This window comes from Mycetomoellerius zeteki, unplaced genomic scaffold (assembly GCF_001594055.1).
Source record: "Mycetomoellerius zeteki isolate Tzet28-1 unplaced genomic scaffold, Tzet1.0 scaffold167, whole genome shotgun sequence".
Taxonomy (NCBI): Eukaryota; Metazoa; Arthropoda; class Insecta; order Hymenoptera; family Formicidae; genus Mycetomoellerius; species Mycetomoellerius zeteki.
The window spans coordinates 86,648-110,286 of NW_017256623.1; the positions used below are offsets into that span (position 1 = coordinate 86,648).

The following is a 23,639-nucleotide window of genomic DNA, read 5'->3' on the forward strand; positions in this document are numbered from 1 at the left end:
AGAAGAAGGAAAGGAATTACGTATGGTAGGGAAGCAAAGCGGCAGTCGTGCGTGGCAATTGTAAGGGCTCGAAAAGGGACGAAAGAGAGAGGGATAGAAACGGGACGGAGAGGGATGGAGGGAAAACTGACCTCCCCCTGAACGTGCAACTGGTGGAATGCCGGTTGAATAAACCGACTCTGCACCCCGTCGCTGTTGGCACTCCGATTCTGAAGTTTACTTTCGAGAAATTCATTCCTTCACGCATCGTGATTCACTTAATCGCAAATTCAAGTAGTCCCCTTTTTTTCTTTTCTTTTGTCCGGACTTGCAATTTTTTTTACTGTTCATCTTCTCCGCTGAATACTAATAAACAAATATTACATCATATTATAATTTTCTGTTCAACATTGTAATTCTTATGTAGGTACATGTATTTTATATACATGTACATTATATATACTATTATTTATATTGATGAGTAAAAAATTATAATATTGATGTAATGTTACTGTTAGTTTGTGTTTAGCGAAAGATTGAAACGTAAAGAAATTAAAGAATATCTGTTTTTCCTTTTTTATTGACAGACTTAAAAGTGTTTAGATTATTATTTAGATTATTAAGTCTAACAAGATATTCAAGTTTGCGTAACTATCATTCTTCTTTTTTTCATTGGCCAGACCATGCAATTTTCTTTGCAACATACTATATGGCTTCTCAAGGAGGAAACGTAAAAAATATCTTTTCTTTAATATATGATAAAGATTGATTTAATTTTTTTAGAGGGAGTTTATTTTTTAAATCTTATGGCTTTTTCTTGAGTAAGTTTTATTATAATTTATTATTTTGTATTGTATTCCTCGCCTCAAAATATGATACTTTCAACGCCACTACAGTGGCTTTCCTATCCTAAACGTTAAAAGCGTTCAGATTATTACTAAGGTCTAATAAAATTTTGAAATGCGGGGTCAAAGTGTTATCTTTCGAAAGATGCGGTCAACTTGGTGTACACAGTCGAATTCTCTCGCGGTACGACATAACGTTTGCATAGTCTGCATAGGATCCGGGCGATGCAATGACTCACGCTGGCGATACGATAGCGTCCCCCATATATTGCATAATCTGAGTCGGTCGTTCGGGTTTCACGACTGTTTCGCTTCAACGTTCATGAGCTCATATTTTTCAAAAGCACGCGTTGCACAAAACAATCCCGTGAATCTTGAAATCTTTTTAAGTCCCAAACTAAACATAAACGCAAACTTTCAACACTGTAATAAAGTGACAACATATATTCGATGTTAATCTATGTCCTACAGATTAATATTGAATATGTGTTCTTAATCGCAATATATGTAGTTTCTTGAATAATTACGATACGCAATAAAGCATTTAAAAACGTTACTAAAATTTTTTATTTTGGATTGAAAAGAAATTAAACCCAATAATTTTCAAATGTACTATTATTTTTTCATGAATTAATTCTTTCTGTTGATTTTTCATTCAATTAGAAATAAATCGAAGCAATTACTTTCTTATTGTAATTGAAAAGTGATATAATTTTTTCTTCGATCCTCGAATAATTTTTTTATTACCATTGTTATAAAAAAAAAGAAAGAAAACACGCATTTATCATCTCGCAATTTGTCTTTTATTCCAGAGGAAGCGCGGAAAGCCGGAAGCAGCGTATTGGTGCATTGTCAAGCTGGTGTGTCGCGCAGCGCAACAATTGCGATTGCTTACATAATGCGACACAAAGGCCTGTCGATGGTGGAGGCGTACAAACTGGTGAAGAACGCGCGTCCGATCATCAGCCCGAACCTGAACTTCATGGGTCAGCTGTTGGAGCTCGAGCAGGGTCTGCGGGCGTCCGGTGACGTCGCCAACTCTGCGCCAGAGGAACCCACGACGACGACGGCAACGTCAACGACGACGACGACGTCGACAACGGCGACGACGACGACGAGTAGTTGTCACCAGTGCAGGTGGAGTCATCAGCCTAACAGCGAGGAGGTGGTCACCTCTGGCTGCAGTGTCTGAGACCACGCTTTTCTCTCGTATCTTCTTCTTCTGGTCTCTCTTGAGAGTACCGGATCATGTCGGCGACGGCGTCGGTGCGTCGCGAAGACGCAAACATATCCCGAGAGAGCGAATGTCGATGTCCTTCCTGCGTTTCTTCGCGACAAACCTGGACGATGAGCGAATGTAATTCGCGGAATCGCCGATCGCCTGAAGATACTGGATTCAACTATAGGAAGATTCTGCAAATATGAACAATGATGCCCTCGGTATCTTCTCTTGATATCCCGAAACGCGGAATTTTCAGTTTTCCCAATCTTCACGTCGCACAATATTTGAGTTGTCACGTTTTTCAACTCAGGCTCTTTAGCCTAGAAATTATTGGCTCTTAAATTTTTTTTTAGAATTAATACATTTTCTTCGAATTCCGTGTCTTCGGGACGACCATTCAACTAAAAATGGTGAAGTCAAACTGCCGAACTGACAAATCGCGACTTATTAAGGGACTTGAAGGGATACAAATGTGTGAAGAAGACACATCGTATTTTTATAAAAATTTTGATTTCTCTCTATGGATGATTAAATTATTATTTCCTATTAGTGCCAATGTAAATTAGTCCGTATCCTCCATATGTAAGAATAAATCAGTTTGTAAACGTTACAAATGCGATGTACCTTCTTCATACATACATCTAAGAAAAAAAGATAGTTACGGGTTAGATTCTCTACTGCGGAGAAACAAAATATATGGCAGGGAGCGTATTTCTCATAAAAAGAATTTAACCACGCTCGCTTCCAGCTTCGATAACGAGTAACAGCGCGTCGCGATTATTTATTTTCGAACGACGTTCGCGCGAACAGTGAACATAACTTGTACTTACGACACACAGTGTTCCATAATACGCCTGGTCGAGTCAATAGGGAGGCAAGTAAAACGTACAGAATGCTCGCCTACGATCTTCTCATTAAACGATTGACTATCGTCTAGCATTGTTTATGCAAGAAAATACGAGGAAGGAAGATATGAAATCGACGGAAGTGACTGTTCCAATGATTAATTATAGGCAGCTTATATAACATTGAAAGAAACTCAGGACAAAACGTTGAAAAATTGTTTCTGATGTTGATCAATTTCTATTAGAAAAATATATTATACATAATTATTCATGAATAGTAGCACTGCTCTCTCACGAAATATTTAAACTTCGAAGGTGTTTCGAAATCTTTAACCTTCGTATATGAATATGAAGAGACAGAGTATATATAATAAGCCAGCGTAGCGTGCACAGAAAGCAAATGAATCAAAATTAGTAAAACCAATATTCTTTAATCTTCCTACTAGGCGTAATACTTTTTCAATTTTCAACTAGTAAAACGCGCGCTTGCCTCTCAATTGACTCCTGTAAATCAGGCATGAATTTTTAATAGAAGAATTATTTTCCGTATGGAGAAGAGATAAAATCGTCGACATGTATGGGGTGTCACGAGGACAATATCGCGAGATTCTAGTCTCTCGACTAATAATAATGCTTTTGCAGTGATAGAGTCTCATCTCAGGTAATTCTATTTCCGGTATAATGTACTTTCTGTTAAGTCACGTTAATGAGAACGGTAACAATTCAATTAATTTTCAATGCCGGATCGATGAACATGGAATTAATAAACGTTAAACGTGATAGATACATGTTCGAAGGAATTTGGTTTAGAGACCTATTCCGATGCAAAAATAATATTCCAAGAGAAATATATTTTTATAGTATTATAGCTGTTTTCAGCTGGCATTTTATTTTGTGTGGACAAATAAATGATTATTTTGTATTATTTTCAAAAATTTTTATTTGGAATGAAATATGTTTAATAAAATACGAAATGTATGCGATTATGGTGAAGAAAGCAGAATTTTTTTCCGAGTACGCGCAGTTCTGTTACTAATACAATATTGCTCATAAGTATTTGCTGAATTAAAAAGTCCAAACAAAGCAGCAGCGTTGCAACATTGCAATCTATCAAAGAAATACTTCACCAATTTTTCCATGTATGGATATTTTCCCCAAGATATAAAGATAAGGATTTTTACCTGAAAAATCTTTTTATCTAACAGTAAAGAGGAATTGATAAATGCAATCGATGCTTTATATTATCTGTTTTATTCTAAAATAAAGTACGATCCTCTTTTTATTCTAAAATAAAATAAGATTTTCTATATTTGGAATATAAAAGGTTGTAAATTCTGTGATAGGCAAATACTTTCGAGCTATAGTGTATTTCTTCTCTCGAGGCACCCTGTACATCAGCATCACGTAAAATGAAATGTTGATTTATAATGATGAGTCTTCTATGGAAGAAAGGGACTGTAATTCATTAAGTAAAATCGAAACGATAACGATTATACATGCCGATAAATTAAAAAACGATGGTAAGAGAGAGAGAGAGAGAGAGAGAGAGAGAGAGAGCTAAGATGTAGGAGAGAAGAACAATAGGTATAATAAAACGTATCGATCGAGACTATAAATCGAGAGCGAGGGAGTTCGCCTGTCCGCGTCTGCATTTTCGATTTGCGGCGCGGTTGATATTTGATAAAGAAGAAATAACAAATAATATATCGTTCACTGAGAATAGCTTAGTTCGTTAAGCTCCCTTAGCATTTAAGGATCTGGTTGAGGTCCAACCATCGTGATCTAGTCGTTTGTTGGGATGATGATACGTACGATGATGTGAATGAAACAAGCACGTGAAGCGGCAAGATGCTCTTGTAGTTTACGGTAACCGGGAGAGTAATTGCGCAAAACGTATGTAATTATTAGACGGTAAGATGCAAGGAATTCTTTTTGCAAAGATAGGAATTGAAGGATTAGTTTCTGTTGTTTTGTACATGAGCGCCCCATGCACATTTGTCCAGACAAATTGTTCTTAAAGATACGACCAAACACGATGCAAGCGAATGTTCCAAAGTGAAGGTGCGTCAACTTTTACAGCTCGGTTTGCCATGGTAGACGAGAATTACTACCGTGCGAACAACGATCTCGCGGTTCGATCAATGAAGTATCACGTGGTCGCGGGTGGCGCCTTGTTAACGATTTAATTACAGCCGACAATAACTTCGTGATGAAGCTAATATCGCGAATCGCGGGAGGAGAGTTGCGAATGACGGTGGAAAGAGAGAACCAAGTTCCTTAGGATTTTGTCTACGAAACGACGAATTCGGTTAATTAATTCAATCTTGAACAAAACGGTACATATCAGCGAAGCGTTGCCTTGCGATGAACGACAGAGAACTGAAAAAAAAAATAGTCGTAGAGGCGCACGGTGTAGACAATTAAATGATATAAACAATTAGTTACCTTGCCAGCGATGCGGAGATGGTTGATATAATAAAAGCGTAGTACCTGTTGCATCACAAAAGTGTGCATGTGATTTTATCGAGACACTGGCAATAATCAGTACGACGATTTGCGATAAATCACGGCGTTTTTCATTAATCAAACAGCAGCGTAATCAAAACGGTTAATTAATCAACCGTTTGAGTCTTCGAAACAATTGAAACACGATTTATTTCTCCCTTGAGGATCGTTGTAGTGAATGGACAGAACTGGAGAATAAATCAGATTTTCAATAAAAAATGCACTTGTTAATACTTTCGCTTATCTTGTCGACCTTTCTATTCTCGTCGACAAAGCTCATTTTTTTAAAGAGTTTTTTTCAGTCTGATTTAATTTCCGGTTTCATTTATATTTATTTTTTATTGCATATCTAATTTATTCATAAATTTTACTTAAATTCTATTTAATCTTTGAAATCCAATCGACATTTTTGCATTAATTGCTAATCAAAAAATTATAATCTTGAAAGGCTTGGAAATTTTTTAGTGTATGCCCTGAAAAATATTCTTTCACAATTAAATAGATACGCTTGTCGTATAAACAATCAAACTGGCAATTATTTATTGCACGTCGTCGTATCTTTTTATTGTTAATAAAGGATGCGTGTGAAGGGCCGCTTGCCCTTTCGAGATGTTTGCGCCTTTTGGAAGTATCTTCTTGTGAACCAATCGATATTTCTCTTTAAATGCGACATAAAGTATTTTAACAAAGTTTTATACAACGTTTTGGAAAATTACACATCGTAAAGCTTTACGAGTCGAACTGTTTCCGGGGTCTTTTAGTGGAATAAGTTTCGATAACAGGATAAATAGAAGGATTAAAGCGTACATTTCGAAAGGATGAGAGCAAAGAGCGAACATAGGAAATGGGGACGGATTTGAAGGTGGAAGACCCCAAATGTGTATGATCGGATCCCAACGATTTGTAATGTACAGCTACGTAGTGATTAGGAAACATTAGCGTAAAGATGTAACTATATTGCGTATGTGCGTGCAAGTATTGTATTATATTAAAAATTTATTTAGTTATTTTATGAATAAAAAATGCAAACTCTTTTTGCCGGTTCACATTGGGGACTGTTTCAATGCCACATTTCCGCGTACGTCACTGATCGGGCGATTCTGTATCTTATCTCACTTTAAACCACACAACTTAAATTAGTTGAAAAGAAATTATTCATGCAGAATGATTATATCAATGAGTGTACAGAAAAACAAATGCAAGAAACTTTCCTCTGTTTTAAATAAGCCTTTACTTATTTTTAATACGTCGAAAGGAACGAGGACTGAAGTACGATAAATCATTGAATGGCTGGCAATAAAAGTTTTTCTTTAAACAATTTTACATATTCTCGTTACATTGTCCCGCGTATCACACAAGTTCATCGCGGAAGTTTCTCCTAATCAAATGCATCGCTATAGAATTATCTGCGTGTCTATATGTACATAGAACTTTGTACGGCTCGTGGTATAATAATAATATTAATAGTAATAAAATAATAAAATAATTCATAATCTTACATTATCATGTGTTGCAAGTATAAAATTTACATAGAACGTCCATTCTTAATTATTACAATAGAAAACGGATTAAGTTGTTTATGTCATAATCGGTTTCTTTCAATGTATATCTGTTGCGTTTATCTAGCTTTAGCTTGATTGAAAACATCGAAACAAAAAATGGCAATTAATCGGCAATTAAGATAGCAAATATATCAATAATAAACGTGCGATCTGTGCCTGCGACCGAAGCTCTGCAAGTGATTTAATCGTCACAATATCTTTACAAGGTCGAGGATTGCCATTGCTTTTTACAAAATGTAACTTGCATTGCAGCTTGCAAAGACATATATTTATACTTTCTGCAGCTAACACTGTGATTAGAGAATTATCTGTTTATTTATAATGACTCAATTTGTGATACGCACTAAAGTTAGGTTTACTCTACTTAGGTATATCTTCCTTATTGCCTAGGATGATCCATAAATCATGCATCAGAAAAAAAAATCAATTACCACGAATGCAATATAAATATATTTTTTTAGTTTTGTTAAACTAAATATCTAAACTTTATCACTATCAATTTAAGTTTTTTTTTTAACTTTCATTACGAGCTAATTCGCATTTACATATTTGAAATTCTCAGCCTTTCATTAAAAAAAAATAGGACTCAATATAATATGTGATTTTCAGTTATTTTACAGCTTCATAGCCACCAATAAAAGAAAAAAGCATGACAAAAAATTTTCCTGTATCATTTTCTTTCTTTTTTAGGCTTTACTTTTTATAAAAATTGAAAATATAAATTCATACATGAAAAAAGCTTTAAAAAAAACTCGATAGAGGAAGAATAAATTCAACCTTAAATTATTTTATATCATATCGAATAAAAGAAAGCATATAATATATCACAAAAACGATTAAAATACTTAGTGCATACAATTTTTATTTCAATAAATTTGATAATTTTCCAAAAATCCAAATGTAACAAATAGATTCTATTAGTTTAATTAACACTCAATAGAGAAAGCATTAAATCATTCCCTTCAATTATTTTGCATTTTATATTACATAAATATACATGTATATCACAATATCAACAATGATTAAAATAGTTAACATAATACCGGATTTTCAGTCATTCAGCCTATGGCTGTTGCAAATCTCCTAACAATCAAAAAATTAGGATATAATGCAAAAATTAAATTTCCGTAGGATAAGAAAATCGTTTTTGCAAATAAAAGAGAAATACTAAGAATAATGATCAAGGGATCAACAAGGTGCGCGACTTATGGCTCATCCTGCATCGGCGATTATCGTAAAGAGCAAAGAGCCAAAAAGGCGTGATCTTTATTACACGAAGAGGATTAATTGCTGGCTAACGCTGCCATTGCGCGAATCAACGTAGCATTCTCCTCGCGAAGTCGATCTCGTTCCAGGGTCATCTCATGTTGTTGCTTTAAAAGACGAGCTTCAAGCGCTATTATTTTATGGTCTCGATCTTCCAGAAGGGATAGCAGCCTTCTATTTTCCTCTTGCGCTCGTTCAATCAGCTATAAATCGCATCGTATTTGATTATCATTGCCAAGTTATACGATTATAATTAATACAATATAATAGAAAACAGATCCAGAATAATAAAATTTCGAAATGTGTTTCTTTCGTAAAAAGTTAATTTTTTATGTACGATTATGCATATTTTATCTTAAGTTATTAATGACTCACTTCGTGCGGGTTGTCGCCTGTTGGCGTTGGTAATCGCGGTCTGACAGTCGTATTGACAGACGTCTGCGGTTCATGATTGCCATGATCCGATTGATTAATGCTGTCGGACTGATTGAGAGAATCGAATTCTTCGTCGTCGGCCTCCAAATCAGAATGACTAAAACGCAAATGTCAACGATCGCATGTAAATCATATTTCATTTATCACACAGATATTGATTATTAGTTTCCATTAGTATTATTTATGCCAATATTTATAAATCGCATTAGGCACGACCATCGATGCAGATACAAAGAATATTGTATTTTATTACGTGTTTTAATTTTAGTATAAATATATGTTGCTTGTTTATTTAAGAGTTTTTGAAGAATCTCATAGCATTGGTATAGTAAGCATATAAGATTTTACAAGTAAATATCTGAATAAAGATAATAATTATTATTTAAAGTATTTGTAATAAATTTTATATAAACGAGATAAAAAATATCATGTGATTTTTTTCAGACGACTTAACATATTTTATCCTGAGTTATTCATTTTATAGTTATTACAATCAAGTTTTTTCAAAATTTTATTATATTCAATTTATATTATGCTAAAATAAAAAAAACGAGTAATTATTCTGTAACTATTGTAATAATAATATAAACTTACATAACGTGACTGTTAAATAAACTTCTCGTTAATCAGAGAAAAAATTAGACTTTTTAAACTTTTTTATTTTAAATACATTTAAGATCAATTACTTCATGTATTGTATCCTTTGTATTGCAACAAGTCTTTCACATTTGAATTTTATTTTTGTGAATTACTTCATCATGTTACTATTACTGTTTAATGTCAATATATATTTGGAATATTATCAGTTAGGAATGCACTTGGGAATGTACGTAGGTTTCGGAAAATGTATTGGATTAAGCAATTTGTTAGTCGATTAATCAAGCATTCTACTAGCTCTATCGTACTTCGTACAAGTCGTGCCTAATCATGGTTTCTTCCGATACGACGTAACGCACTTACCAACTGTGCCTAACTATACATGACCTGTATGAAGTACGGTAGTGCCTAGAAATCAGTTATGATTCATTAAAAAAGGCAGTTAAAGATTATAGCTATTGCACTATGATAAAAATGCTGATTTCCCAATTATCATTAATTACATGTGAATCTGGGTGAAATACCTTTTGTTTCGCCTTTGTGTATATATTCTGGCATTCCGCTCCTGCAAAATGCGTGTTTATAAATAACTTTAAAATATCAATGACTTTGTAAGAATAAGAAATTTTAATAAGAATTCTAACTATTTTATTCTTTGCTTATCATATATCATTACATATACCGTTATTCAAGAAAAAAAAGTCATTATTCGGAGATGTTTTTAAAAGTTCACGTTTTATTGAAACTTCTGTTGTGCAATTTTAGTTGCAACTAAATTATTTCGGGATAGCCGGAAATTGACTTTTTGACAGTAATGACTTTTTCTAGATTGTTTGTAACGATAATACACAAAATAAATAATAATTTCTAATAACAAATTAATTTCGTCTATTTGTAATTATAGATATGTATGCATAGGAAGAATATAAAATATAAAACTTAAATTTCCCTCTCTCTCAATTTTTGATTACAAAAAAAATGTACAGCATAAACTGTGTGTAAACTAATAATTTCGGTCTTCTCATACGAATTTTTTCCAATGTGCGCATTTGTCGGAACATTCTGCATAAAAAGTAAAAAATGGAATTGACTGCACTTACTTCTATCAATTCGTGATCAAGAAATTCATTGTGATGCGTGTTGTGCTTAGTTTCAAGGCAAGTGCCACTAAGCTCTTCCTCGTCTTCCCCCGTACTACCTCCAGTGCTCTGAGAAATTATGCGTTTTACCAAATGTCCGAGATATTTTTACAACATTTAAACATTCAAAAATAATGAACTATATCCCATAAGTAATAATGACGCTAAACTTATCATTATAATTTATGAAAAATTTTAACCTATTTAAATTAACATTTTTATGATTGTAACTACAAAAGACTATCATAACGGTTGTTTTATTGAGACTTTTTGTCATGATCTAAAGACAATAGTATGCTTTCATTTACGGACTTTTTGTTAATACATGAGATTAATTTCTCCTTATTAAAAGCTTGATAAGCAAAAAAAAAGCAATTTTAATCGATTTAATTATCAAATACTTTAGCTAAAATGCTAAAAATCTAGAATTTGATTCTAGATATAAAAGAACAAAATTGTGTATGTGTGTGTGTGTATCTGTATAAAAATTTAAGAATAACTGAAATATCTCAAAACTTCAAAAAACTAGAAATACAAGATTGTAAGATGCAAGATTTCAACAATGTGTATATCCAGAAGTTCAATAATTCACAAATCCGCAGCTCAATATAAAAACTCAATAATTTTGAAGACCAAATATAATTGAAAAATTTTTTCAAAATTCTCTCTAGAAACATTATTATTATTCTCGTTATAATATGATCGGTTACTTATGGGCTGATTGACGATAACAATGGCGAACCTCTGTCGACGGTAAATGTACGACCCCTGTGCTACGCCGTTTTTCTCGCAGTTTCCGTCGATCACGTTGCTGCTTCCCCTTGTTTATATGCGTTGGCCTATGCAAACAGGATACGACACTAAAGACACTAGAACCAGATCCAGAAAGTATATTAGGCAATTACGTAAAGTTCCGTGCATCAAAGATGCTGTAGGCTAATGGACACTCCAAGCGCGACAATAAGTTTCTATTGGTTTTCTATCAGCTTTGTAAGCGCATATGATCGCGATATACGTACCGGCTGGTCACACGTTTATCCTGTTTCCTTATTATGGGTTTACTCTGTGGATTTTCATGTTCGGGCAAAAGCACGGGGTTGGTGTCGTAAGCGCCTTGTGATTCCTCCACATCGGGTGTATTCTCTGTAAATCGAAGGCACCAGAAGCAATTAGGTTGATAAGATTATATATTTGATTACGCGTAATTTCTTGAATCGTCTTTCTATTGAATCAAATCATTATTAAGTATTTATCTCATGTATATTATTTATATATACATAGAACACTCAAACGCTATTAGCATTAATAACTGCTCCAATAAAAACAGCTGTTTAATTATCACTTCATGCTATTACGAAATAAAATTTAAACATATTTTCTTAGTGCTAAATATGCATTAAGAACAGATACTTTTTATATTTAATTTTTAGATACATAATTTAAAAGTTTACAAAAATTTATACACATATACAGGATGTAACTGAAATAATGCCCACTAATCATACAGTGCTATTCCTAATAAAAAACCGAGACGAAAAATCCTCTACCATTTTGCAATTCTCGCAATATTGTTTTTTAATTACCCAAAGAACAAAATGTCTAAAATCGACATATAAAATCGACAGCTTTAAGAATTCTTTGAGAAAAATCTTCAAAATTTTTTACAAAGAACATGGAAAAATATCTCAAAATTATCTTATACATCGATTTTATGCGTTTATTTAGCAATATTTAGAAATTAATATCTCGTTAACTACTGTGTGAAAATTGCAAAATGACAGAGGACTTTTCGACTTAGTTTTTTTATTAAGAATAGCACTGTATGATTAGTGGGCATTATTTCAGTTACACCTTGTACTTATATATATTTATTTATAATATATGTATACATATATATAAAATAAGATTTTTATTGTTTATATATATATATATACTTTTGTGGCTTTCACAAGTATCTATTTCAAAGATGCCAGAGGGCTTGCGAGTTATCGCGATGTCGTGATCCATTGCTAATTGAATTAGCAATGGATCACGACACGATAACCCGCAAACCTTCTGGTACCTTTGAAATTTATATATATTTTAAACCTAATAAAAACATTCATTAGATTTAGATTTATTGTTTATAATACATTATATATATGTTCAAAATTTGTTCAAGTTTAAGTAAGCAGACTAACAAAAATCTTAAATCGCATGTTCGTAGACACTTCCACAACCATCAACACGTACTTTGAAAGCTTATGGAAGATACATCTCCTGTCCTCGCCGGACCCACCCTGGCCCTAGCCGTCCTGATCCTGGATCTCCTGGACGTTAACTCGAAATCGTTGTCGAAGTCTTCCTGGCTGACGGAGCTAGACGCCATGCCGGTGATATCGCTGAAATGCAAGACTCCAGCTTGTAACGCATATTCGTCGCGCGTTCACGGGACATAAGCAGCACTACCCGCCGTTAGAATGTGCGTGTCGTGCAAAGAGAAAAAAAAATGAATTCTTACAAAAAATACCTGGACATCTGAACAAAGGGTAGGTTGTGACGTGCGCGATATCTGCGGGAGGGCTTGGTCTCGTTCCGTGCGGGTGTCCAAATTTAATAGCACTCGATCTATGCTAGTGTCTCGTGGGACTCTCTGAGAAAAAGGGAGAGGAGGAGAAGTCGAGAGGACAGCATCTTTGAAAAACGAAATTATGAGGAGAGAAACGGAAGAACACAAAAAAAGAAAGAAAAAAAAATAAAAAGAAACGGAAGACGCAACGTGCGCAGGTAGTGAAATTCGTAATCGGAAACGAGATAATCGAGGGATCACCTGAGGTGGTCCTTGGCTTCCGATTCGATGACTCACTGGTGACCCGAACAAGGGATTGACAGCTGTCAGCCGACGTGAACGACGATCATAAACATTGACCGGAACAGGCGCATAGCTGGAGCGTGGCCGCGAGATCGGCGTATCGATCGTCGTGTTCGTGACAAGTAGATGGGAACCAAGGAAGCCGTCTCAGCAACGGTGTTTAAAGTCCGGCTGCGATTCACCGTCGACCGTCAGGCTCGTGGAATTGCTACGAGAACCACTGTTGACCGCAAGTAAGTAGTAACTGGCTAACTGCTATGCTCTCTTTGCTTGTTGTTCACTGTGCTAGGCCAGGCCGCCCCCACTTTTGGCGTGAGCACGATGCGTAGTATGTCAGATGACAGACAGCACGGAGACTGGAATGCGTTCGGAAAACACAGCCAATTGTGCGACCGCTTCAGTCGTAGACGTAAAGCTGGTTCTACATTACTCCGGATCTACAATAGGTTTTAAGAGTTTTAAGCCTTAAGTCGTAAGAAATTGACCAATCACAGTCGAATTTGAGAAGAATAATCAACTGTGAGTCATCCATTTCTTATGACTTAAGGCTAAAAACTCTATTGTAGATCTGGGGTTAGTCGCATCGCAGCGTTGCAAGCGTTGCGGTCCAATCAACGACTAGCTAGACTCTGATTGGACCGCAACACTTGTGACACGCTTGCGACGCTGCGATGCGACTAATGTAGAACCAGCTTAACGTAAATCGAGAACGGACACAAGAGTTGAGAGAGATGTATACAGAGAAAAAGATATATCATACCAGTCTTTCTTTCTTCGATTGAAGAAAGAAAAATAAGATCAGTGTATGCATTCAGAGTGTAATGGTTCCTGCACACTGGACGCGGAAACGCTTGCCGCGCGGCAAAATGTGACGCGGTAGCCAATAAGCTCCTAATACGTCGTCCACAATATGCGGAATAAGCTTGGTTTAAGAAGTAAGAGTAAGAAATTGACCAATCACAGTCGAATGTGAGAAGAATAATCGACTGTGATTAGTCAATTTCTTAGGCCCAGTTCCACAACTCATGGTTAACTCTTAACCGAGGTTTAACTTGTTTCTCATCTCTTTCCAATTCTAAAATTAGAAAGAGATAATGAATAAGTTGAACCTCGGTTAAAAGTTAACCGTGAGTTGTGAACTGGGCCTTATTCTTACTTCTTAAACCAAGCTTATAAACAGGAGCCATAAACCCATGCAGCGGAATAGCGTAACACGGACCGAGAGCGGAACCAATCACAAGCATTCCGCATCAATTGCGGTTGGTGCAGAACGCTTGTGATTGATTCCGCTCTCGTTCCGCGTTAAGCGGGGAGCATAGACTTTTGCATAACGCATAACATGTAATGCATAAGAAATTCAATCAATCAGAATTCTTTATTTCATGGAAAGGAAGGAAACGGAGAGCTTTGATTGATACATTTTCTTATGCATTACGTGTTATGCGTTATGAAAGAGTCTGTGCTCCCCGCTTTACACTATTCCGCTGCATGGGTTTGCATCCTTATAGTCCGTTCTTATTAACACGTCTTAAGTAATGTCTTAAGGATTATTTATACTGGCTGTAATCTGTTAACTTATGCCGTAATCTGTAAGAATTGACCAATCACAGTCGAATGAGATGAGAATAATCGACTATGGTTGGTCAATTCGTACATAGGCTCTGTGGCTAGTATTATAGTTGGTTCTTGTATTTGAGACCATCTTAAGTACATGAGTACAGCCTTAAGATGTCATGAACCAATCAAAAAGCTGTATTACATCTTAAGTCATTATTTGAGACGGTCTTGAAATAAGGACTACGTTCCACTTGATGCTACAAATGCTTCGAAGCATTTTTTGATTGGTCAATTAGTAAAATTCTTTCTTCCGATTGGTTAATCAAACTACTGACGAGATACTATTAAAAACCAACCCTGGACAAATTTTCGGAATAAAAAGGACGCCAAGAGCCCGGAGGTAATTGAAGAACGTTGACATTATCGACAATTGATATAATTTGCTATTATTAATATAAATATTTGGCTAATACATTATTTAATGCAAGATTTTTTATTACATAAATGCTCCATAAATAAATATGCATACTTGTAAAGCTGTAATATGTTATATTGCCGAAAAATTATAATTTTTTCTTTGCAGTTATCATCTCTGTTGATAATCAAACTTTGACAATGACACTGAAATCACAATTTTAAAGAAAAATCGAGTATTATTGAGTTTTAAATGCATATACACTGATAAACATGTCTACTAAACTAATATAAATCATAAAATTAGTACAATATTATCAGTACTCTTATTCTTTACTCTTATATCACTTTAATATTAACAAAGACGCGAACTTCCGGATGTCGGTCTTTAATAGTATCTCATCGATGATCGAACGCATTTGTAGCGCCAAGTGGACCGCACCCAAGAATGGACTATGAATACTGACCAAGTGGCCAATAATCGGTTCTTATATTTAAGACTGGCTGGTGATTGGCTTATAATATCTTAAGATTGTACTTAAGACAGTTTACAAGTATAAAGGTGTTTTTTTATATTAACGTTCGACGCTAATTTTTAACAGCAAAATAGGTCATGTGATCAAAATTGACGCTTGATATTCGCCAATTTTTATTATGTGATCTATCTTGACGCTAAAAGTGAGCGTCGAGCATGAAAAGGCACCTTAAGAATCAATTGTATGAATAACGACCTAAGAGAGAGACAGAACAACTGTTAAGATTTATTCTTCTCGTTTAGCATTGCTTTTTCTAATGAGCATTGTTGCCGTGATCAATTTCACATATCAGCTTGTTTGATCAATTCATTATCTATTTAAATGACTTACTACTTGCCAGGGCCTCTATTCTTGAAAAGAAACGTATACGAAGTTTTAGAAAAATACTGTAATATACATAACGTATACTGTAGTATTTCTCTAAACTTTCGTATACGTTTCTTCTCAAGAATAGGAGCCTTGACGCAAAATGATCAATGAACGACTGCGTTCAGAAAATTCAGTGACTGTGCCATTTTGCTCTCATTTCGTAATTTAAAATGACTGTAGCGACGGAGCTAATAAAAATATATATATTTTAAAAAAATAAATATTGGCTCGTATTCAGGATGCGCTTTTATCTCTAAAATTCTATAGTATGCGTAATGTAAATTATAGCATATTAGCGTGCTAATATTGTTGTAAGCGCGTTCTGAATACGGGTCATTGTAATTAAAGATTTAATTTTTTTGTTTGCAATAAATGTGTTTTTGTTTGCTAATTAAATGTTTTCGTTTAATTAGCTAAAAAGCGTAATTATCAGAAGCTAACATATTGACAGATCATTTAAATTTGATCATGATTATTAAAATTTTTTATATTGTTTTTGCATTCGTCTCCTTTATTTCTCTCCACCTATAAGTTTTACATATAATAGTATACACAAATTTAAAGTAAATTCGTTCGTATAAAATTTATTCCTTTTTAATAAAAATATAAGAAATAATTTAACTCGGTAAATAACATAATAATTTTTACTCGGTAAAAAATTTTTCATGCATGAATATGTATAAACATATACATAAATATTTATATAAACATGTATAATCATATATAAAATATGTCCATACATGTTCATACATCCCTCTTTCTTTTGTAGAAATAATTTTACAAAAGAAAAAGGGATGTTTGAACATGTATATAATATGGACATATTTGAATATTTCATATATGATATGTATGTTTATGTATGTTTATATATATATATATATATGTGTATATTCATACATATTCATGCATGAAAAATTTTTTACCGGGAATAATTTTACGAATATAAAAAATATTGCATATAATATTGTAGTATTAACATACTTTATACGCAAAATAAATATTATATAATGTTTATGTGAAAAAAAATCTCCAATTTATTTCGAAGACTCTTCATTGTTTACATATTTAATTAGTCATATAACATATATCGATTATTAATGCATTTATGAAAGTAGCTTACATATTTATATACTGTATAATAAAAAATTAACAAATAACATGTAAATGTAAATTATTAGACAAGATTATGTAAAATTTATAAAATCAAATGTAATAATTAAAGAAAAAATATTTTAAAATTATATGGAAAAAGAATATTTGAAATAAATCTATTAGAGGTTACTAATAAATTGTATTATTTAATGCAAACACACAAATGTTTTCCTCACATATAATTAATTGTCTAAACGCTATAATTTCTGTTTATAAACTATTTTCAAATAACGAAATGTAAGCTATATAGATTGTATTTTTTATCTAACAATACATATAAGAAGCTTTAGTGTTACATTGGAAAAAATTCATTTTTTTCCTATAACTAATTCTTGCAAAAAAGCAAATAATCAGTCTGACATAAAAATAGTTTAGATAGCCTTAAAAACAAAAAATATTATCTATATAAAAAGCATATATTATTAAAACGTCGTTTCACTTTCACATCGCAATATGTAAAATAACTCAAGACTTTAATTAAAATAAATTCTCGGAAAAAATTAAAATCATTTCTGAAATTAAAATTTTTCTGTAACGAAAAATAAACAGAAAGCATTAATATTTCAAAGATACTAATTAAAACTTAATAATTAAAAATATTCTCATTAAAAAAAATGTTTGATCTTGTATCAGGGACATTTTTACGGAAACAATAATTTCACGGAATAAATAGGTAAAGATCACACTACTTGATTAATTTCAAACGGTCTTTTTTTTTTTAATTTTAGAACTCGCGAAGATATTTTAATCAATATTTAAAAAATTAGAATGTTTAACTTTTACTTAGGAAGAAGTATATTTCAAAGAATTAAGGAAATTAAAATCAAAATGGGTTTAGCTTGTCTACTGCCACTCTTACGATCTCCAAGAGAGTTCTTATGAGGCATATCATTCTTACTCCTCATTCATTTGCTCAAACATTTTTTCTCAAAGTGATTTGGTTTGTTACATCGAGAGCATGTATGTCCTTGTGCAGGGCACATAGATATAGCGTGATCTTTGCCACATCTAAGGCAATTTTTTACGACAGGAACTTTACACAACCATGAGAAATGGTTCGCCTTACCACACTTTACGCACGTTTGGCCGAAAGCGTGACAACGTGACTGAACATGACTCACTCCACATTTAGTGCAGTTAGACACGTATTTGCCTTTACACTTATCCTTAAAGTGATTGAATCCTTTACAATTGTCACATTGCAATCCATAAGCTGGACAACGATTTCTACTATGACAAGTACCACAGCGAGCGCAGTCTATTTCAATAAGCTTCAGATCAGAAGAAATTTGCGTTTGTGTATCTTCGTGATTCCCTTGTGACATTAATTTTTCGCATTGTTTCCAAAACAGTGTAATTTTATCAAGATCCAACGATTGTAAATACGATACTAGACCTTCTCCCTTTGATTGTATAAAAATCATTGCTTGTCCTGTGAAATTATAATTTTTAATATCTTTTATAATTTTCTCCTTCACGATGCTCATAGGATCATGATGATTGCTTGCTAAAGCAGTAAACTGTAAAAGAAAAACGTATTTGTAATTTATATATTAACATGAATTAAAAAAAGGATAAAAAGGATAATTTTTTTACATTTTTAATATATACATAAGCAAATAATTATCATTTCTTTTATAAATTCTTTTGTCAATGTAACTAATATATCTTTATTATCCTTTTATAAAGATATATAATTTATGGATTATATGAAGTGATTGGAAAATGAAGTTTTAACTAAGTAAATTTAAGATATAAAGAGAAGTTAAATTAAAACGAAAAAAATTATTTTTAATTTAGTATACTTTTAGTATATTTAGTATATTTTTACAGCCGTTTTATAATTAATTAAAAAATATATACGTAAAAATAGAACTAATTCTGTACTTGTTGTGTTGTGATTTTAACATGTTATAATCGCATTTTAATAATATGCATTGTAAAAAGTGTGTGATTTCAATTTACAATGTTATAATACTATTGAAGTTTCAATTTACCATCAAGCAGTCAATATATTGGTTGATACTTTCGTTTTCCTGCTTTTTTTTAAATCCAAAAATGAAGAATACATCTAGTTTAAGTAAAACTGTTCTCAAATCTTTTGTTTCACGAGCATTTTGAGAAAGACTTTTATATGCTTCTTCTCCATGCGGTCCAATTAACATTAACAATATAACTGTCCATTGATTCTTATATATTTCTTTAGCATCTTCTTTCTGCAAAAAAGATAAAAAATTCTGTTTCCACGCACACCAACTCCTACCGACGTTACGTCCTGTGACATTTAATGGTGGAAAGTTTTGCATTTTGTTAAATATCTCCAACGTTTGAATTCCATTGTCTGCTATAAAAATAATAATGTATAATTTATATGGATCATCACATTGAAGGAATATTGCGTTACTTACCCATATTTATTTTTATAAATGTTCTTTTATGTTTTCTTATTTTTTCTTATTTATTTATTTTTTATTTTTTATTTTGTTGTATATCTTTCACTTAATTTTTATAATATAAATGTCAAAATAATTCTGTGTGCCATATATAATAATTTCTTTATTGGCTTAATGATTTTCTTTATTGCTTCTTATTTTTGTCCTCAATTTATTTTATTACCTTTTATAAAAATAAAAAATGTAATTATTGTATGAAAACAACAAAATTAATTATATTAATTAATTATATAAATTAATTAATTGTAATCAAATATTTATTCAATATTTATATGATTATACAAGAGAAATTTTTTCTATAAAGAGAAAATATATATATATATATACAAATAAAATATATAGTGTTTTAAAATAGAATCAATAAATATCATTTCAAAATATTTGTGTAATAGAAATTGAAAAAATATCTAAATGCACTTTAATAAGGAAGTTCGCTTCTTATTATCACCATCTAAAAATACATACTGCCGATAACAATTACACTTAAAGAAATGAAGTTGTAGATATCAAATCTGTTTAAAAATCTATCAAATGCAATTAATATCTACTTTCTGTTATTTTTTGTACTAAAAAATGTATACTTACGAAAGTTATAATGTACGTGATAAATTCAGGCTCTGCAAATGTCTACTCTGGGATTCCCTGGAAGAAATATAGTATAACCTGTTACATATTGCGTCACATCTTTAACTTGATCGCGTGTATTGTACTAATCTTTATTATTGTTAATAGATAGGTTGCTACCAATGATGACTGTTCTTTACTTTTAAATAAATCAAATTAACTATTCATATGGGTACTTTGCAACAGTTTTTACATCGGTTGCTCATGCATCCACGTCGAAGACTAAACAAAAGAGCGTTTGCTGATCTCAGCTGAAGCTAAGAGCTCTATCGTTCAAGCAGTGTTGTCAAATTGATTAAAACAAAGTTTTTATCAGTTGAATATCTCTTATAGAAATACATTCTAAAAAGAATTAAAATTGAATGAATGTTTTGAGCTCTCTCATGTATAAGCATGCATGTTTCTAAAATCTCTATTTATATGATTTTAAATATTGCATTCTTGTGATTTTATCACAATTGTTTATCTCCAATTAATGCCTTTTGTTGTAAATATTAAAAATATTCATATAATATTTAAAGAACATTGTATGCTTGATTAACAATTTGGTTAAAAACTTATTTCTGAATAAACCATTTCATGTTTATTTCTCTCTCTATATATATATATATATACACATATATATATCAAATATTTTAAATTTACTTTCTGGATGTTCTTTTAAAACTTACAGCGTCTCTTTTCCTTGTAACAATTTTTTTCTTCCTAAAAATTTAGTTTTAAAAATGAAATAGATGGAAAAATCATACTTATTAATTAATCCCAAATAAATTTTAAAAGATTTTTTAATTGTCATTTTTATATTAGTTACAAAAACAACTAATATATGTTTAAAATTGAACGAGCTTATAATAAGTAATAACTTTCCTTAATATTTTGAAAGGAAGAATCAAAAAGAAGTATTAGTACATTCTTTCTTGTCCCATGTGACAAGAACGAATGATTCACGATGATTCATGTTACGTTCTTTTCGTTATATGAGACGATAAGATGAAATATAATCATATACACCATACTTTGATGATCAATGGCATCCCAGAATAATGTTAAAGCTTTTTTTATATGTTTTTATATCCAGATGGCAAGCATACAGACATTATTGTTATCATTTTGATCAAAATATCGTTATAAAAGTGTTATTATCTCATTAAAACGATGATAAATAAATAATTAGCTTGCTACCTGAATATGTTTTAGTATATTTATAAGATATTTTTCAGATATTGAGCATTTTATCATGATTATAAATAGGAAAATAAGAAATTTGCAGCAAAGACATTTGCTAAAATTAAAAAAAAATTTTGAAAAAAAGTCAACTTTGAAAATGTTGAAACAAAATAGTGTAATTGAATTAAACTATGTAAAAGATGTAGAAATATTAGTACGCATATTATATTTTATATATTAATTGTTATGTAATAATTATATAATTTTATTAAAAAAGGATTTAAATTATTAGTTTGTTTTATTCTTAGAAATCTATATTGTCTTTTAAAATATATTAGTTTAATATACGTTAACTCATAAAAATTAATATAATATTAATTATAACAATGTAATATAATATAATGTAATTATAATATAATATTAATAGGTATTTTTAAATCGCAAAAGTTAATACACCAAATAAAATGTTCGACAGAAATACAAAATAATACAATTAATTAATTAAAATGAGAACATTTCTTATATTTCGTCGAAAAATGAAATCAATATATTAGATTAGAATTAAAAGAATTAGGAGCAAGAAAAGAATAAGAATCTTAATAGAGAGGTTACAGATTGTCGCGGCAATAAAAAAAGGACGTTTTAAATCAACATTTCTTGAAATACACGAAACTCATAAATAATTTCTTGTACAATAAATTAATTTTTTGCTTTTACATTGATCAAAAAAGTACTAACAGTAAGAGATGTAAATATATTTTTTGTCGTGTACTTATATACAGCGTATATTTTTGAGATTTAAAAATCGTAAAATTTGCGAAAAACGAAAATAAACAAGTTTTAAGCGGCATAAATATTTTTGTTATAGACTCAGATTTTTTTGCAATGTAAATTTTGTTGCGATATAATTACTGCGTTACACAAATATTATTTACGATTTTATTGTAGAAAATTAACATGAATCTGCGAGTGCAAGTAATTTGTAATCGTGGAAATAACTTCGTGATCGCTTGAGGAGAAGGTGTGGTTTGTACTAATAATTATTTTAATGTATTCCTCGTTAATTAAGACACGTTAAAATGTTACGATACAGGTTAGAAGCATCACGCACTTCAAGTAGTCCTTTAATATCCACATTTGACTTCGCAAAATTATTTATTCTGCTTTTATGTTTATACTCAAGCCGAACAACAAGTCATGGTAACGTCAAAATGACGTTAAAATGACGTTAAAACGAATCGTTATGACATTTTGGAGTTATTTTGACATCACGTTGATACTATAATGACTTGTTGTTCTGCTTGGGCATGTGCGCTCTCAAAGTAATTGAATTTGCTCTTAAAATTGTATTACGACTATTAATTTCACATGACGGCAAGTGAGGTTGTGGCTCGTTATGAAATTACCCGATGTTAATTATTTGTGCTTTACATCAGTAAGACTGTATAGGTCTTGTTGTAAGTTCTTTAGTTAGCTATCGATTTTTTCTCAATAATAATATGAAAACGTCTATATAATTCTTATATTTTTTTAAACTTTAAAGAATTCAAAATAGATAATCTAAGTGTAAATAATTTTAGAAAATACGTCACATTAAAATTCTTGTTTTTTGAGAATCTCAGAGAAACATTTTTCTGTTATAATTATAATATATCAAGATTATTAACATTAATATAATTTTATAAAAGCGTTGTATGCATTTTTTTTTATTAGAATGGAATTTTTATATATAAATATTTAGTTTATTATTCCCAAGCAATATTTTCTTAATAAGACCTTTTAATTCGTCTCAACCTATCATATTTTCTATATTGCATCAGAAATGCATTTCAACTGTTATCCAAAGTGAAACTCTTCATTAATACTGTAGTGAGTAGTCCATCCTTGTCACGTATTAGGCGCTATTTGCCACTTCAAACAAAATCTCAATTTCCCGAAGTCACTGGGTTCTCTCCTCTCGACCGGCCCTGGTCTCGTGGGTCGATAAAGCCTCTCACTCTCTCCCGCTTCCACATCGCGCATCCTCGACGAGAGACGAAGCGGACGAGGAACGGCCGAGCAGGACGGAAAATCGTGTAGTTCTGTCAGTGGCCTCTCGGACACGGTAGCATCGAAAGTGGA

The 23,639-nt window shown here is 31.9% G+C and overlaps 3 protein-coding genes and 1 long non-coding RNA gene across 9 annotated transcripts in view; 1 reads left to right on the plus strand and 3 right to left on the minus strand.

Annotated features, from left to right (window-relative positions):
* The window catches only part of LOC108721327 (dual specificity protein phosphatase 10), a 37,749-nt gene extending 34,017 nt beyond the window's left edge, over nt 1-3,732 (plus strand). For both annotated transcript variants that reach the window (XM_018445817.1, XM_018445818.1), the window contains one exon: nt 1,637-3,732. In XM_018445817.1, coding sequence (XP_018301319.1) covers nt 1,637-2,016 — 380 coding nt within the window. In that variant the 3' untranslated portion in view covers nt 2,017-3,732. The remainder of the gene's footprint in view (nt 1-1,636) is intronic.
* Nucleotides 3,733-7,931: 4,199 nt separating this feature from the next.
* LOC108721307 (PRKC apoptosis WT1 regulator protein) lies at nt 7,932-13,615 on the minus strand. Of its 5 annotated transcripts, none has more exons than XM_018445793.1 (9): nt 13,205-13,614; nt 12,896-13,027; nt 12,628-12,776; nt 11,415-11,538; nt 11,138-11,234; nt 10,357-10,464; nt 9,781-9,821; nt 8,600-8,756; nt 7,934-8,427 (listed from the first exon to the last, which is right to left on the minus strand). In XM_018445793.1, exons 2-9 carry the CDS (start codon nt 12,910-12,912, stop codon nt 8,242-8,244), a joined length of 879 nt encoding a protein of 292 aa, XP_018301295.1. In that variant the 5' UTR covers nt 12,913-13,027; nt 13,205-13,614; the 3' UTR covers nt 7,934-8,241. The 5 variants fall into 5 exon arrangements, with proteins under 5 accessions (XP_018301297.1, XP_018301295.1, XP_018301293.1 ...); XM_018445791.1 differs by having other exon boundaries at nt 7,935-8,427; nt 11,138-11,264; nt 12,905-13,027; XM_018445790.1 differs by having other exon boundaries at nt 7,935-8,427; nt 11,138-11,264.
* A 4,497-nt stretch (nt 13,616-18,112) lies between these two features.
* LOC108721318 (uncharacterized) lies at nt 18,113-19,689 on the minus strand. The gene is made up of 3 exons (XM_018445806.1): nt 19,683-19,689; nt 19,272-19,615; nt 18,113-18,794 (listed from the first exon to the last, which is right to left on the minus strand). The coding sequence occupies exons 1-3, from the start codon at nt 19,684-19,686 to the stop codon at nt 18,180-18,182; spliced, it is 963 nt and encodes a 320-aa protein (XP_018301308.1). The 5' UTR covers nt 19,687-19,689; the 3' UTR covers nt 18,113-18,179.
* A 161-nt stretch (nt 19,690-19,850) lies between these two features.
* On the minus strand, nt 19,851-20,563 carry LOC108721319 (uncharacterized). Its single transcript, XR_001936565.1, has 3 exons — nt 20,492-20,563; nt 20,313-20,369; nt 19,851-19,890 (listed from the first exon to the last, which is right to left on the minus strand). It is a non-coding gene; the product is annotated as an uncharacterized lncRNA (long non-coding RNA).
* Between the last annotated feature and the right edge of the window lie 3,076 nt (nt 20,564-23,639).

What these genes read in the sequence shown, in the direction of transcription:
- LOC108721318 (XM_018445806.1), bottom strand. An exon ending in AATATATTGACTGCTTGATG is followed by an intron (nt 18,795 to 19,271) that starts GTAAATTGAAAC and finishes TTTCTTTTACAG; the next exon opens with TTTACTGCTTTAGCAAGCAA.
- LOC108721307 (XM_018445790.1), bottom strand. An exon ending in ATCTTCCATAAGCTTTCAAA is followed by an intron (nt 11,539 to 12,627) that starts GTACGTGTTGAT and finishes TTCGATTTACAG; the next exon opens with AGAATACACCCGATGTGGAG. An exon ending in TACATTTACCGTCGACAGAG is followed by an intron (nt 10,465 to 11,137) that starts GTTCGCCATTGT and finishes ATAATTTCTCAG; the next exon opens with AGCACTGGAGGTAGTACGGG.